This window comes from Brachionichthys hirsutus, chromosome 20 (genome assembly GCF_040956055.1).
Source record: "Brachionichthys hirsutus isolate HB-005 chromosome 20, CSIRO-AGI_Bhir_v1, whole genome shotgun sequence".
Lineage (NCBI taxonomy): Eukaryota > Metazoa > Chordata > Actinopteri > Lophiiformes > Brachionichthyidae > Brachionichthys > Brachionichthys hirsutus.
In genome coordinates this window covers 7,859,655-7,874,788 of record NC_090916.1, presented here as the reverse complement: position 1 = coordinate 7,874,788, position 15,134 = coordinate 7,859,655, and the positions used below count along the sequence as shown (strand labels likewise).

General features: G+C 45.7%; 1 protein-coding gene across 1 annotated transcript; it reads left to right on the top strand.

The window, feature by feature from the left end:
• The first annotated feature begins 3,255 nt into the window (after positions 1-3,255).
• Positions 3,256-13,620, top strand: knl1 (kinetochore scaffold 1). Its single transcript, XM_068754093.1, has 28 exons — positions 3,256-3,284; positions 4,330-4,373; positions 4,474-4,526; positions 4,592-5,318; positions 5,359-6,047; positions 6,234-6,356; positions 6,921-7,091; positions 7,220-7,429; positions 7,614-7,736; positions 8,301-8,471; positions 8,600-8,809; positions 8,996-10,351; positions 10,444-10,564; positions 10,652-10,722; positions 10,807-10,905; positions 10,984-11,099; positions 11,183-11,273; positions 11,355-11,471; positions 11,564-11,651; positions 11,784-11,846; positions 11,960-11,999; positions 12,091-12,195; positions 12,282-12,382; positions 12,540-12,605; positions 12,704-12,813; positions 12,936-13,057; positions 13,238-13,363; positions 13,469-13,620. Exons 1-28 carry the CDS (start codon positions 3,256-3,258, stop codon positions 13,563-13,565), a joined length of 5,439 nt encoding a protein of 1,812 aa, XP_068610194.1. The 3' UTR covers positions 13,566-13,620.
• The last annotated feature ends 1,514 nt before the right edge of the window (positions 13,621-15,134 follow it).

Genomic DNA, 15,134 nt, shown 5'->3' with positions numbered 1-15,134 from the left:
TCAGAACAGATGCAAAAGATTACGATGGCGGCCCCTCCTGGAGAGCGTGAGTAACGACTGACAGCAATACAGCAATTGTTGTGCATTCGTACTTATGTCATTTCACAATGAAATGTTCCATATAACCGGATTAAAAAGAGAAAATCAGTTTTATTAGTTGATTAATCTGCAATCTACAAATTAATACACGTTTGTTGAATGTATACATGTATCCTTCTTTAAAGAGGAATCAAATATTTATTCCAATATATATGTGAAATGTTCTTCTCTACAGTGAATGAACCACCAGGTTGTGTGAAAAGGCTTCTTCAGATTGTTCAGAGTACAAGAAGAAATGAGGAAATATGAATTTTTAATAAAGTTTCAGACACATTAACAATCATAAAACACAGTTTACGCATCAACAGACTTTTTGCTTAAAATTTAACTGAGCAATTATCAAACACTTTTCACATCAACAGAGCCTCCGCTTCCTCCAGAGCCTTTTCCATTTCTGCAGCCTCCAGAGTGAAGCTCTCCCTTTGTTCCAACATTGCTTCTCGTGATTTAGTGAGGTCCGTCATTGCGGCTTGGATGTCCTGTAGACGTGTAAAACAGTCCACAAGTTCAAAAAGGTCGATAACAAGAAAAGTTGCATTTGATTCTAGTTTGATTCACCTGTAGCCGAGCACGCTGCTGTGATGCAACATCTCCGAATGATTTTAATTCCTGCAGGAGTTCTGTAGAGACGCTCTGAAGTAGAGAATTGTTTTTATTAGATGGCTATAGAATACAAACATAATCAATGTTTTATCTATTTGAACAAATACTATAATTTGATGTATGAAAATTTGTATGCATTCATTTGTATTTTGATAAAAAAAAAAAAACGGGATGAACAAACGTGATGAGAAATGAACTTCATTAAAATACGATACCATAATTTCTTTTCTTTGATCTTCCTTTTGTTGTACAGCCTCTCCAACATTTTCACCCGAGACTAAGAATGAAGATAGATCGGCTGGTTGTTGTATTTTTACTTATTTTTTTAGTAATCAAGCAACAAAAATTAGACTCTTACACATTTTAAAAATGGGAATACTCATATTCACCTGGGTCTATTTTGGCTGCCACCAGGAGTACATGACAGTCCTTCAGGGTTTTGTGTAACCCTGTGTTCTCCTTTTCAAGGTCACTGAACTGCAACTTCATCTCAGCTACCTTTTGCTGCAATATAAAAACACAAAATTTGTGTTTTACACAAAATAAGACCCGACCATAAATTAGAGCACCGGTACTTTGTTCTATTATAGCCCCACAAGAACCTTATTAAGGTAATTTTATTTTCCCTCACCTGTGCATCGGAAAGATTTTTCTGCAGCTCCACATTAGTAGCAATCAAATGTTGCTTCTGCTCCTTGAGCTCCGTCTGTTGTTCATACCTGGTGGAAACCCTATGAAAAGGTGCAACGTGAAGCTGTGGAATGAAGCCCACTGCTCGTTGGGGATAAGAAACACACGACTTACCCCTTGTGAACTTTAGCAGCAGCATTTTTTCTGGAAGACAATTGAATAAAAAGGGAATTTGAGAGGTGTGACGCAAACACGTGGAGCCTGAGGTTTGTTTCTTAGGTCGAGTTGTACATGCGTCTCTGGACTGAGAATGGAATCATTTTAATTTCCATTTCACTTTAGGCTTTGACACTCATTTTTTCATCCTCCAGACATTCTGGAGGTAAGATGAATTCTAAAAACGCTTCTAAATCTTTCAATTTACTACATTACAACTAATAATCTGCAGTATTCTGCATTAATTGCTGATTTATTTCCCCCCTTACCTTGTTACACTTTCTTTTTGAGATTTAAGAACACCATCAGTCCTGTGGACAACGTTTGCCGTCGCAGTTTCTTTGGGTTCATTTTTATGGCTCATCTTTGCTTCTGCAGGTAAACGCACACCTGGAAAAGAATTATTAATCAGCCAGCAAAGAATGATAAAAACAAACAAATCTAACAATTATACTTACCGGTACTCCTTGGGATTTTAGAACACATTGATCAATCTGCGATGAAAGTAATGCCTGCGAAATAAAATACAAACAACAGAATAACATTCCTGCCATGGTGCAAGCACGATCCACCTTACTACTAGTTATTGTTGCCCTGGTTAGAATAAGCCACGATGGGTAGTTAGGGTGAGAGTAAGGACATTTTAACCAATCAGAGAGCGGGTATTGCCGTAGGATTTATAATCCCGTACAATTTGCCGAACACATAAAAACGTATTATTACACATATGGCTTGGGGTTCAACTATTACGCGAAGCATACAATTTGACAGATTTTAATTGGAGTTAAAACTGAATTCCCAAATATCAGGACTTCGAAAGATCCAGTCTACTTCTTAATTTTTAACGTTTAGCGTTGAACATAATCTAATATGTCTGAGATGGATTAACAACACCGCATTATGCCTACCTTCGTGGAACCGCAAATGTAAGACTTGTCAACATTCAAAACTAGACTCCGCAGACGAATTTAAAACCGTCCCGCCCTCACGTTCAATTCCGGTGCCTACGTCAGTTCCTTTATAGGCAAAACATTGCGTATATGCCGGTATAAGTATTTTTTTATTATTATTATTATTATTATATGTGTATTATTTATTGAAAACGGTAATTGTTGTTTAAGAACATTGTTTGATGTATTTAAATACAGCAATATAAATAACCACCGGAAGCGACCAAAAAAAAGGTCGACAAAACTCACACGATAAACTGCACTGCGCATGCGCGTGGGCGGCTAAATTCAAACCTCGACGTTATCGTCGGGATTTGTTCGGCGTTAGCTTTGCGTTGCAGAGCTAGCGGGAAATAAAAACAGATTAACAATAACAACGGGACCGTATCCGCAACAGAATTTAAGGAATTAGCGAACAAGGTATGCGCTTTATTGTGTTTTTCAGGCCATTTCTCCATTTTGTTGATGACGCACGAAGAATAATGCTGTAATGTCCTCGTTAGCTAAATACGTGCGCTACAATGTATGATTTTGTCCTTCCTAGCATCGGTAAGCGAAGTTAGCACCCTTTCCCCCCCTCGAATTAATGTTAATCGGAAATGTCGAGAAATATGTAATGTTCTCTTAGTTATTAGTAATTTTAAAGCTCACCCTTGTATGACAAATGAAGCTCATTGGTTTTTCAGCTCAAGTGTAATAATGCAGAAGCTATCATTTACTTACACAAACATTGTTTTTCATTTGCTCACAGTTGAAAATGGAGCCTCTGGATCCAGCCAAACCTGCGTGAGTGTAACTTTAAAATGAATTTAATGTAGCGAGAGAGAGAAAAGCAATGGGTTCTTATGCATTACACTGAGCTAAAGGCCATCTTGTACTTGGTGTTGACATGAAGTTGTGTTTGTTTTACATCACAAAAACACTTCCTATGTGTGGCTCAATTTTGCCTGTTCATATTTTTTATATTACAGTGAATGTGGTGGATTCTCCAAGCGCCGTATTTCTTCGGTAAGTGCTGCAAGCACCGGTAAAAGCTGATTAAAGTTTTCTTTTCTTTTTGACAATCAGCAAAATAAATAGCTGCCGTATTCTCTGCTATTTATTCTTTACAGATTTTAAAAGCACCACGAAAATCAATCATATTCCAGAATTCAGAGGAACAGGAGAATGTGGTGAGTTAATTTTCTTCCATTTTATTGTGGCGTTATTAAAATCATTCTTAACCTTTCTGTTTTGTCAGTCTTGTCTCGACTTTCACCCTGAGGAGGATAGATTTAAAAGTTTGTTTTTGGTTTCGTATTTCATTCCACGTGTTATTTTTATACTGCTAAGGTGGAAGCGGTCAAACCGGTAGAAAAGAGGGCTTCAAGAAGAGTCAGTTTTGCTCCGGCCGACGACGTATTCCTGCTGTCAAAGTGAGAAGCGACGAAAAAAGAAATCTCTTCATTTTTCACATGGGGCACTCGCCATTCATCAATATTTTACATTCATTTTATTTTTACAGTGAAGTAAAACAGACTTTGCCAGCCCGAAGTCCCTTACAAGATTTAATGACAAGTAAGCTTTACAGTGTCTGCTGCATTTTGTTATTTTGTTCTACGCAGCTTTGTAATCTTGTCCTGTTCCCTTTCACAGCAGCGGGACCGACTACAAATAGGTAAGAACGCGATCTTATTTTCTGCATATATGTAAATACGTAACCTGCAGAAAGGGCACAGGGTGAGGGTGCCCGAGTCCCAACCGACTGAGCCACCCGTGATAATTTAACTTTAACTTTTGTGATAAACTAACTTGGCAAATTTCACTTAATAAAAATTATTTCTTTCCCAAGGGTCCAGGAGGGGTTCGCTGAAGATGGAATTCAACAAATGACAGGTAGGAATGCGTTTTAGACACAACTCAGCTACGACCACGGGTCCAGATGAAATATGACTGTCGGATCGTTCTGACTGAGTTGACGTTTCCCCGTCTCTAGGAATGGAAACCCTGTTCAGTGCTCCTCTTCACGCCTCTCAACAAAGGGAAAAGGTAACGTAAAAGGTTCTCAGCACATTTAGGGACCGTTCATTAACACGAATGCTCCTCTTCTCCAGGTCAACTTTGATATTGGCGGTGACTTTGTGGAGAAAACGGTGATGTTTTCTACAGACGATGGCTTCATGGACATGACGCACATCGCCAACGATAAAGAAATACGTTCCCTTCAAAACTACGACACTTTACCCAACAGAGGAGCGAAATCTATGATGTTTACTGCAAGTAATACAAGTCCAAGTCGTACTGCCAACATCGGTAGATCTGTATCATTACCCAGGAGCAAGGATTTAAAGGTGGAGAAGAGTAACACAAACTCTTTGGTGCCCCCCGTGCTTCCCGATTTTGAAAACTTCCTTGCAAGGCTCTTTAAGCCAGGCGGTCCGAGCGTGAATCCCACGACGCTTCCTGCTGGAGCTTCCGCTGAAGGATCAAACGGCTCCTCGGCCCGCATTAACACACACGAGGCTGACGTGGATAAAGAAAACCAGCCTCTGACTTTTCTGTCGGCTCGGACGGAGAGGTCAATAAATCCATCCGGAAAGGTTGGAGGACCGTCTTCTGGAAGTGCGTTCTGTCCAAAGGAAGACACGGTCATGGATATGACTGAAAGTCAGACAGGCCTCATTCAGGGATTCACCAATGACGGCGCTCCCTTGCACAGCCTGTATCCCACACTAGACGCCTCCTATCGCCCCGGTAACAGGCTGTCCCAGCCGGCAGTGAAGGCCACGCAACAGCGTCAAAGTCACACGGTGAGCTTTATGTATTTCTTTCTTTTTTGTTGTGGTCGTTTCCTTTCTTGTTAAAAAATATGAGCCTTTAGCTCATGTTTATGACATCTGTGTAATATATAGGCGTGGCTCTTTTTTTCAGGTCAACTTTGATGCAAAAGACGAGCGCAGAGAGAAAACTATACTGTTCACAGCAGGCGGCGAGTTCATGGACATGACTCTGAGTCACACGGCAAACATTTCCAGTGTCTCCGGAGCGTCGGGCACGTCTGTGAAGATGAGCAGCGCTCCATCGCCGGACGGGAGACGACGTGAAACTTGCGGTCCTCCCGTCTCGTCAGGAAAGGATCTGGATCCAACATGTATAAACGTCCTTTCGGGTCGTTTCAGAACAAGTGGTAATCCTGAGCGTGTCAGAGGGGCACCGCCTCCTCCTGCAGCCTCTTCACAGGAAGCTGTCGACGGAAGCCGCCGTGGATCCCAGCGCGAAACGGATTTGGGAAACGAACATCGTTCGCAAAATGCAGCCGAGGCGTTTGGGGAATTATTTCACGGAGACGCAATTTGTCCAGAAAGTGACGTGATCATGGACATGACGGAATGTCAAACAGGCCGCATCGTTGGACTCGGCGGCTCTGGTGACCCCTTTCAGTTAATTCAGGACACAAAGCGCCACCCTGAGAAGCTCGAGAGAGCAGAGGCGGCGTCTGGAGAGAAAACGCGTCCGCGTCCATCTTTAGGTGTGGAACCTGCGTCCTTAAAGACGAAGCTGCAAAGAAAGGTGAGCGTTAACCTTCTGCCTGTTTAAAATGTATTCTGCCTTTTTGTTTTTCACATTAAAGCTCTGTCGACTGACGAAAAGGGGGTTTAACTCCTCAGCGCTGGCGGGGAGGTCTCGTGTTCTCCAGAGCTTCGTTGCTGAAGCAAGTAGAAAAGCTCTGATAAACTCGGTGTCTGTGTCTCTCAGGTCACGGCCGTCGCTGGAGACGACTGCAGGGATAAAACGGTGACTTTCACCGCTGCCGCGGCGTGCATGGACATGACACGGACGCACACCGTAAACATCATCCGTCACGATGCGGCCACGGACGTGAGTCAGCATCTCCCTAACGTTGCCCCTGCGTTGGGACAACAGTCGCTCCATAATGTGGACTGTTTACCAGTTTGTGGAGAGAAGACGGCGAGCGAGGCCTGCATGGACGTGACGCGCATCGCCAGCGATAAAGAAATACGTTCCCTTCAAAACTACGACACTTTACCCAACAGAGGAGCGAAATCTATGATGTTTACTGCAAGTACTACAAGTCCAAGTCGTACTGCCAACATCGGTAGATCTGTATCATTACCCAGGAGCAAGGATTTAAAGGTGGAGAAGAGTAACACAAACTCTTTGGTGCCCCCCGTGCTTCCCGATTTTGAAAACGTCCTTGCGAGGTTCTTTAAGCCAGGCGGTCCGAGCGTGAATCCCACGACGCTTCCTGCTGGAGCTTCCGCTGAAGGATCAAACGGCTCCTCGGCCCGCATTAACACACACGAGGCTGACGTGGATAAAGAAAACCAGCCTCTGACTTTTCTGTCGGCTCGGACAGAGAGGTCAATAAATCCATCCGGAAAGGTTGGAGGACCGTCTTCTGGAAGTGCGTTCTGTCCAAAGGAAGACACGGTCATGGATATGACTGAAAGTCAGACAGGCCTCATTCAGGGATTCACCAATGACGGCGCTCCCTTGCACAGCCTGTATCCCACACTAGATGCCTCCTATCGCCCCGGTAACAGGCTGTCCCAGCCGGCAGTGAAGGCCACGCAACAGCGTCAAAGTCACACGGTGAGCTTTATGTATTTCTTTCATTTTTGTTGTGATCGTTTCCTTTCTTGCCAACATGTTAAAAATATGAGCCTTTATAGCTCATGTTTATGACATCTGTGTAATTTCGGCTTGGCTCTTTATTTCAGGTCAACCTTGATGCAAAAGACGAGCGCAGGGAGAAAACTATACTGTTCACAGCAGGCGACGAGTTCATGGACATGACGGAATGTCAAACAGGCCGCATCGTTGGACTCGGCGGCTCTGATGACCCCTTTCAGTTAATTCAGGACACAAAGCGCCTCCCTGAGAAGCTCGAGAGAGCAGAGGCGGCATCTGGAGAGAAGCTGCAAAGAAAGGTGAGCATTAACCTTCTGCCTGTTTAAAATGTATTCTGCCTTTTTGTTTTTCACATTAAAGCTCTGTCGACTGACAAAAAGGGGGTTTAGCTGCTCAGCGCTGGCGGGGAGGTCTCGTGTTCTCCAGAGCTTCGTTGCTGAAGCAAGTAGAAAAGCTCTGAAACTCGGTGTCTGTGTCTCTCAGGTCACGGCCGTCGCTGGAGACGACTGCAGGGATAAAACGGTGACTTTCACCGCTGACGCGGCGTGCATGGACATTACACGGACGCACACCGTAAACATCATCCGTCACGATGCGGCCACGGACGTGAGTCAGCGTCTCCCTAACGTTGCCCCTGCGTTGGGACCGCAGTCGCTCCATCATGTGGACTGTTTACCAGTTTGTGGAGAGAAGACGGCGAGCGAGGCCTGCATGGACGTGACGCGCATCGCCAGCGATAAAGAAATACGTTCCCTTCAAAACTACAACACTTTACCCAACAGAGGAGCGAAATCTATGATGTTTACTGCAAGTACTACAAGTCCAAGTCGTACTGCCAACATCGGTAGATCTGTATCATTACCCAGGAGCAAGGATTTAAAGGTGGAGAAGAGTGACACAAACTCTTTGGTGCCCCCCGTGCTTCCCGATTTTGAAAACGTCCTTGCGAGGTTCTTTAAGCCAAGCGGTCCGAGCGTGAATCCCACGACGCTTCCTGCTGGAGCTTCCGCTGAAGGATCAAACGGCTCCTCGGCCCGCATTAACACACACGAGGCTGACGTGGATAAAGAAAACCAGCCTCTGACTTTTCTGTCGGCTCGGACAGAGAGGTCAATAAATCCATCCGGAAAGGTTGGAGGACCGTCTTCTGGAAGTGCGTTCTGTCCAAAGGAAGACACGGTCATGGATATGACTGAAAGTCAGACAGGCCTCATTCAGGGATTCACCAATGACGGCGCTCCCTTGCACAGCCTGTATCCCACACTAGATGCCTCCTATCGCCCCGGTAACAGGCTGTTCCAGCCGGCAGTGAAGGCCACGCAACAGCGTCAAAGTCACACGGTGAGCTTTATGTATTTCTTTCATTTTTGTTGTGATCGTTTCCTTTCTTGCCAACATGTTAAAAATATGAGCCTTTATAGCTCATGTTTATGACATCTGTGTAATTTCGGCTTGGCTCTTTATTTCAGGTCAACCTTGATGCAAAAGACGAGCGCAGGGAGAAAACTATACTGTTCACAGCAGGCGACGAGTTCATGGACATGACGGAATGTCAAACAGGCCGCATCGTTGGACTCGGCGGCTCTGATGACCCCTTTCAGTTAATTCAGGACACAAAGCGCCTCCCTGAGAAGCTCGGGAGAGCAGAGGCGGCATCTGGAGAGAAGCTGCAAAGAAAGGTGAGCGTTAACCTTCTGCCTGTTTAAAATGTATTCTGCCTTTTTGTTTTTCACATTAAAGCTCTGTCGACTGACAAAAAGGGGGTTTAGCTGCTCAGCGCTGGCGGGGAGGTCTCGTGTTCTCCAGAGCTTTGTTGCTGAAGCAAGTAGAAAAGCTCTGATAAACTCGGTGTCTGTGTCTCTCAGGTCACGGCTGTCGCTGGAGACGACTGCAGGGATAAAACGGTGACTTTCACCGCTGACGCGGCGTGCATGGACATGACACGGACGCACACCGTAAACATCATCCGTCACGATGCGGCCACGGACGCGAGTCAGCGTCTCCCTAACGCTGCCCCTGCGTTGGGACCGCAGTCGCTCCATAATGTGGACTGTTTACCAGTTTGTGGAGAGAAGACGGCGAGCGAGGCCTGCATGGACGTGACCCAAAGTCACGCCGCGCACCGAAGTGAGGCTCTTCATCTACAAGGGAAGCGATCTTCATCTGCAAATCCAGGTTTGGGAATCTCTCTCTCCGGGGTGACCGAGCTCCGGACAGATCCCGTCTTTACCAAAGCAACACGGGAGCGTGATGTCGATGCGAGAGAGGAAGCTCCAGGCTCGGTTTCGGCTGTCCCGGAGGATCCAGATAATGCCACGACGGTCGGCCTCCTGGAGGATGAAAGAAACGCTTCGGCTGAAGCACAAACAGGCCAACCTCTGGACGAGCCGCAACAGAGCGGCGTCGCTTTGGAAACATCCGTCCTTGCGGGTGTAGAAATCCCAAACCACGCCGATGAGCTTGACTCGGCTGAAGCCGGCAAAAAGGAGGCTGTCGACGTGGAAGCGGCGCCTTCACCCTCAAGGAAATCCAGACGAGCTAGTTTAGCCGTTCTGCATTCAAAAATACGCCGTTTGAGCCACATGATAACTGCAGCTCCCGATCCGGTTGTTGCAGAAAGCTGCACGGCACCGTTACCGGGTCCAGAACACGCCGTAGACAGAGACACGGATGACAAAAGCGCTTCTCCTCCTGTGCCGGAGCCTGAACCTGAAACGGCTTGCGGTAACGTTGAAATAAATCCAGAAAGAGAACAACCATCTGCTGATGACACGCACGCCCAGTCGCTCGCGGGGGGGCAGCCGGCCTTCAGCTCCAAAACTGTTCAACTCATGTCTAGACTCTCGGTCGGAGGGTTTAAGCCGAAGCTCCCCGGAAGAGGCAAAGCCGACTCTCGCAAGACGGCGAATTCAGGAGGAGAAAGTTCGAGGGCGATAATCGGCGGCGCCACGAAGGAACTGGGCGACTTCGACACCGACGTGAGCGACATCTTTGACGAGGAGCTCGGCAGCTGCGAGGATATTTCAGAAATGCTGGATGCGAGTCCTCAGAGCCCCGCTGAGAAGCGGACCCCCCCGCCTGAGTGCTGCACGGACGGGTCTTCGGGGGGCAATGTGTCTGACGAGGAGCCTGGAAGAAAGAGACGGCGGCCAGAAGATGAAATCCACACGGAGAACGAGAAGAGGAGTCGACCGTCCACTGAGACGACCGACTTCGAAATGGTGAAAGAGGAAGCAGGTTCATCAAAGTCTTGCAAAGTAATCCTTGCTTTAGTTTTAGTTTAACTGTGTTTGTCCTCGCCGTCGTTCGCCAGGGATCCCCGCCTCGTCTCCTGCAGCGTGACCAGGACATTCCGTGCACGGCGAGTCGGGGAACAGACGACTCCAGCGGCGGCCAGGCCGCCAGCGTCCGATGCGCCGCCGCGTTCGAGTCCAGTAGGTCGCCGCGGATTCAGAGTGAAGCTGAACATTTCGTGATTGCTTTTCCCCGGATTCCTAAAACGACGGGTTTTCGTTATCCAGCTTGCAAACAGAGCCTGTTCGAGTCCCAGCTGGAATCCATGCTCGAAGATTACGCCAGCGATGTGCGGAGGGTACGTCGACGTCCGGGCGGCACGTCGGACGCATTCGCTCGTTTGTCTCGGTTATTCATTACCGTCAATATTTCCCGATTGCAGAAGTTTAACGACGGCACCGTCACGGTGTCGGAGTTCTTCAAGCTCTTCAACATAGACTTCGTCATCCTCAATCCTCGGCAAAGCGTCCGTCCCAATCAAGTGAGTTCAAATCCGAACTCGTGTTTGCGCGGCGGCCAAATGTTGCGAAAAGGTCACTTTGTGTTTTGTTTTTCGCAGCTTCTGTCGGACACGGATCTCACACCGATGGATTTATTGAGAGACCGACACATCGACCGTCCCAAACGGATGGTGTACGAGACGGACGTCCAGGCCCTGGCAGAAAGAGTGGAGGAGTACGCCTGCTGCACGTTCACACGACGTTCACGACAATAAAAACTGTGCCGCGGAGATCAAAGATGCCTTTTTACCTCCTTAGGTTGAAGCTCCGAATGAGGGATTTGAACAAACCGCTGAAGACGGTCAACAAAGCTTTGTGGGAGGACATGAGGAATTCATCGGAGACGGAGGTATTTAGAGACGGCTTCACGAGTGTCAGTCGGCTCGAGATGATTCCTTCACCCCGTTTGTGTTTGGGGAAACATTCACAGCTCAAGTCTTTCGGTGCGAAACTGAAAGAGCGAAACAACCTGTTCAGAAAGAGCAGCAAAGTTCAGTCGCATGAACTGAAGGAGGCGTTGTACTCCAAACTTGCGCAGGCTAATCTGGTAACTTTCACACAATGAAATACATAATAGGACTTGAATGTTTTCAACACAAGCGGGATGAACGGACCTTTTTTTTTTTTTTCCTTTTGCAGGACGAGCAGAAAAGGTTGAGAGGAACCGTTGAAAAAGCCGACGAGATGCTTCGGAGTTTGGACGACTGCATTCAGGGATTAGAAGCAGGTATGACTGCCGGAGGGGGAGAGCTACACTCGATGAAGCCGCCGCCGCCTCTGCATGCATGCAGTAACGGTTCGGGGCAGACGCTGCCTGAAGGCACCGCGTTGTGTCAAACACGTCTGTCTCGTTGTTTAGAACTTGCTGCAGTCGAAGAAGAAGGTTCCGAAGATGCACCAAGCCTGAAATCCCTCCAGGAAGGTAAATCCCCCCATGAAATTAAAAAAAATACAAATCTACTTATTTATTTTTTATGTGCTTGAAATTAAAAAAAAAGTCACTCTTATGTTTTTGTTTTTTTTTCCCCCCGACAGAAATGAAGACGGTCTCTGAGACGTTAGCAGAGCAAGAGCGGTGAGCCGAGCGTGCCGATGACACTTCAGTCGGATAAACACAAAGAATGGTTTCTGTTTGTTCCTTATTCGTTTATTTGTTCCTGCCACAGACAAACATCCGAGCTGGAAGTGCAGAATGAGCGGAATTCCCAAAGACTGAAGCAACTGAAAGCCGAGACGAGGAACCTGGAGAACCACGTCGACGCGCTGAATTTGTCAGTTTCACATCCCCAGACATGAGCCCTGCTTGATTGTTCACGATTTTCTTTAATTTATTTTTTATAAATCTCTTATATTTCAGAGTGAATGAATGGAAGTTTGGAGGGAAGGTCAACAACTGCGTGGTCTACACCTTCCTCTATGATACCTTCCATCTGCAGTTGCTTTACCAAGAATCGGAAGGTAAGATTTGATTTTGTAGGACTTACGTGCAGCTAGCGGCTAAATATTCACAGAACCTGCAACTTCGCACTTAAAACGACACTTTGACAAAACTTCTATTTGGTGAAAGACTTTATTCAGTAAATAATAATTATTACTTTTTGTATTGTTTTTGAAGGAAAAGATGCCGACGGTCAGTCTGAGAGGAAAATATCGCAGATCACGTTCAAGCATCAACTGGATGGTGAGAAAACGGAACGCATCAGCAGTGCTGAATCGTTTGTTGTCGTCTGTAAAGTGTGCGTTTGCATTTCATTTCTACACATCTCGCCGTCTAACCAGCAGAGACGTCTCAGGATCAGGCCCGCCTTGTTCACAAACTGATCGCCCGGTACGTAGAGGGGGAAGCCGCCTGGGTGGAGAAGTATCCGACCAGCAGATACGCTCCAAAGGTCGGTGCCGGTGGAGACCCCCAGCGAAATGTTCTTCGTTTATTCTGAATATTCCGATCCTGAATGGTTTTAAGCGCTCCGTCCCAGATTTATACGCGTTGCATTTTGTCTCCTGCTCGCAGCTGCTTCATGACGTGGGTCTGGTGGTCGGTCGCTGTCGTCTGCTGGGGGAGGAGTTGCGTCTGCTGAAAATGTGGGGATGCATGAAGTTGGACATTCTCAGCGTGAGCTGCACGGACACCCGGTAAGACCGCCTCTGCACTAAAGAAAGCAAAGTGCTTGACATGTTTATCGAAAACCCGACCAAAGGAATAAAATAAACGATTGTAGCGTGATGGAGAGAGATGATGTCATTTAAAGGGTAGCTAGTTTGTTCCAAAGACACATTTAATGGAATCATTTCTTCTTTTTTTTTTTTTTTTAGAGTGCACATCGTCTTCAGCAGCCTGGAGAAATTCTCCAAGTTTGAAGTGACCCTCTCGGTTAGTTTGACCAACCTCCTCTGTGTCCTTCAGCTGGAGGACTTCAAAAATATCATCGGAAATGCAACGTAAGTTTGCCTAAATTCTTAAGACACGCAGGGCGTCGCTCTTTCAGCTTTTGTTTGGAGAGAACTGCTCTTTTAAAAACACTTGTCATTTTCAAATATTTGCAGGAGCCAACAGGTTGAAGAGATCGTAGCATCGTTTAGCCCCGGCAGGAACGTCTTGACGAAGATGATCAAGAAGATTCATGAAAAGCTACTCTGTTGACAGCCGATTGTGTTCGTCTTTCACCTTGCTAAAGCATGTTAAAGTATTGCCTTTGGTTTCATCAGATCTAGCCAGAGGTCGCACATCTGCAATTAGATGTCCGAACAACTCGAACAATTTGGGGTTTTTTTGGCATATGTGATGGCTCTTTTGATCATTTGAGATTATTCGATCTGTGATCAGTTGTGTTATCATTTAATAAGAAAATGTAGTTTCATTGATGTTCTCTGCTGAGGGACTTAGACACACGCTTTGATCCATTACATTAAATGTCTGACAGCAACAGTTGTGTGTCTCAGTTGTGATAGCCACAGTTTAATATGCGGACGTGTTTTTCTCTGTCTTTCCAGCTTTTTTGAATGTTTGAAAAAAGTAGCAATTGTAAAAAATAAATGATTTGGGGCTTTTTTTCATTATGTTTGTATCACTATTTGTTCAAATATGTCGCAATAAAAATCCAATTTAAAGGCTGGTCATAGACCACAAACCAGTTTCTTCTTTGTTCCTGCTGTGCCCTACTCAACCTTTAGAGGGCGCTGTGGTCTAATGCAATAGCTACCATGTGACAGAAACTGGTATCCTTGTCAAATTCTCGTCACATTATTTTAGTAATGATGAAATATAAATGGAGGACAGAGCTATTAGTTTTATTGCTATAGAGTTTAGGGTGTCTAAACCCCCCCCCCCCAACGGGCTCATGTTGGAGCACTTTGGCCTGGATCGACATATTATTGACGAATACATTTGTGCCGCGTACAATGATGGTTTTATGTTTGCTTAACAGCATTTTGTAGCGTTAGCGTAGCTTCTTTTTGCTGTCTTGAACTGAGATGAATGAGAAGGATCCAGAGGTCATTTAAAAGGTAGATGCGCTGGGTGGGGGGGGGGGGGGGGTGACAAATGTCACTCCTGAATGTCCTGGAGGTCAAAGGTCAAAGTGGACTTTTCCAAACCGTCACCCCTGAGTGAGCCATCAGGGGACATGAGGACAACCCCCCCCCCCCCCCCCCCCCTCCACCAGAGATTTCAGGATGGGTTAAGATTGGTTGAATCTGCATTTGGGCCTCCTGACCTTCGCCTGGGGGTCAACTCAATTTGATTTCAATCGATTCACACATCCAAAAATGAATCCTTCATTAAATTGTAATGAGAAAAAACAAACCGGAAATTCGTCTGATGTTTTTCTCTTGTAAATCCCGTCATCAAAAACACTTTTATTGTAGGTCTGGTATGAACAAGGTCAAACGCTTTATAAAGAGATGACGAATGACGACATGAGAATTGTTTATTGAATATTTAATTTTCCTAGTAATATTATCATTTTTGTAAACACCAATATACAATAAATATAATAGTCCAAAGGAAAATTCACAAACTAAAGCAGAAATCTTTACAAAGCAAGCATGAACATAAAATATATTTGTGTGCAGGCTTCAGTTTAGCTTTGTCTTTAAAATGTATTGACCAATAACATAAAGACCATTTCCTACTGACACAAAACGGAGCTTTCGTGTGATGGGGCTCGATGAAAACCTTCTCTTCTGGACAAACGTGGCTGTTAATTGGGAT

Excerpts from the sequence above, each read along its gene's own strand:
- knl1 (XM_068754093.1), top strand. The coding sequence starts at position 3,256 with ATGGAGCCTCTGGATCCAGCCAAACCTGC. Across the intron at positions 4,527-4,591 it reads CCTCTCAACAAAGGGAAAAG|GTCAACTTTGATATTGGCGG; the intron begins GTAACGTAAAAG and ends CCTCTTCTCCAG. Across the intron at positions 10,723-10,806 it reads ACGCCAGCGATGTGCGGAGG|AAGTTTAACGACGGCACCGT; the intron begins GTACGTCGACGT and ends TCCCGATTGCAG.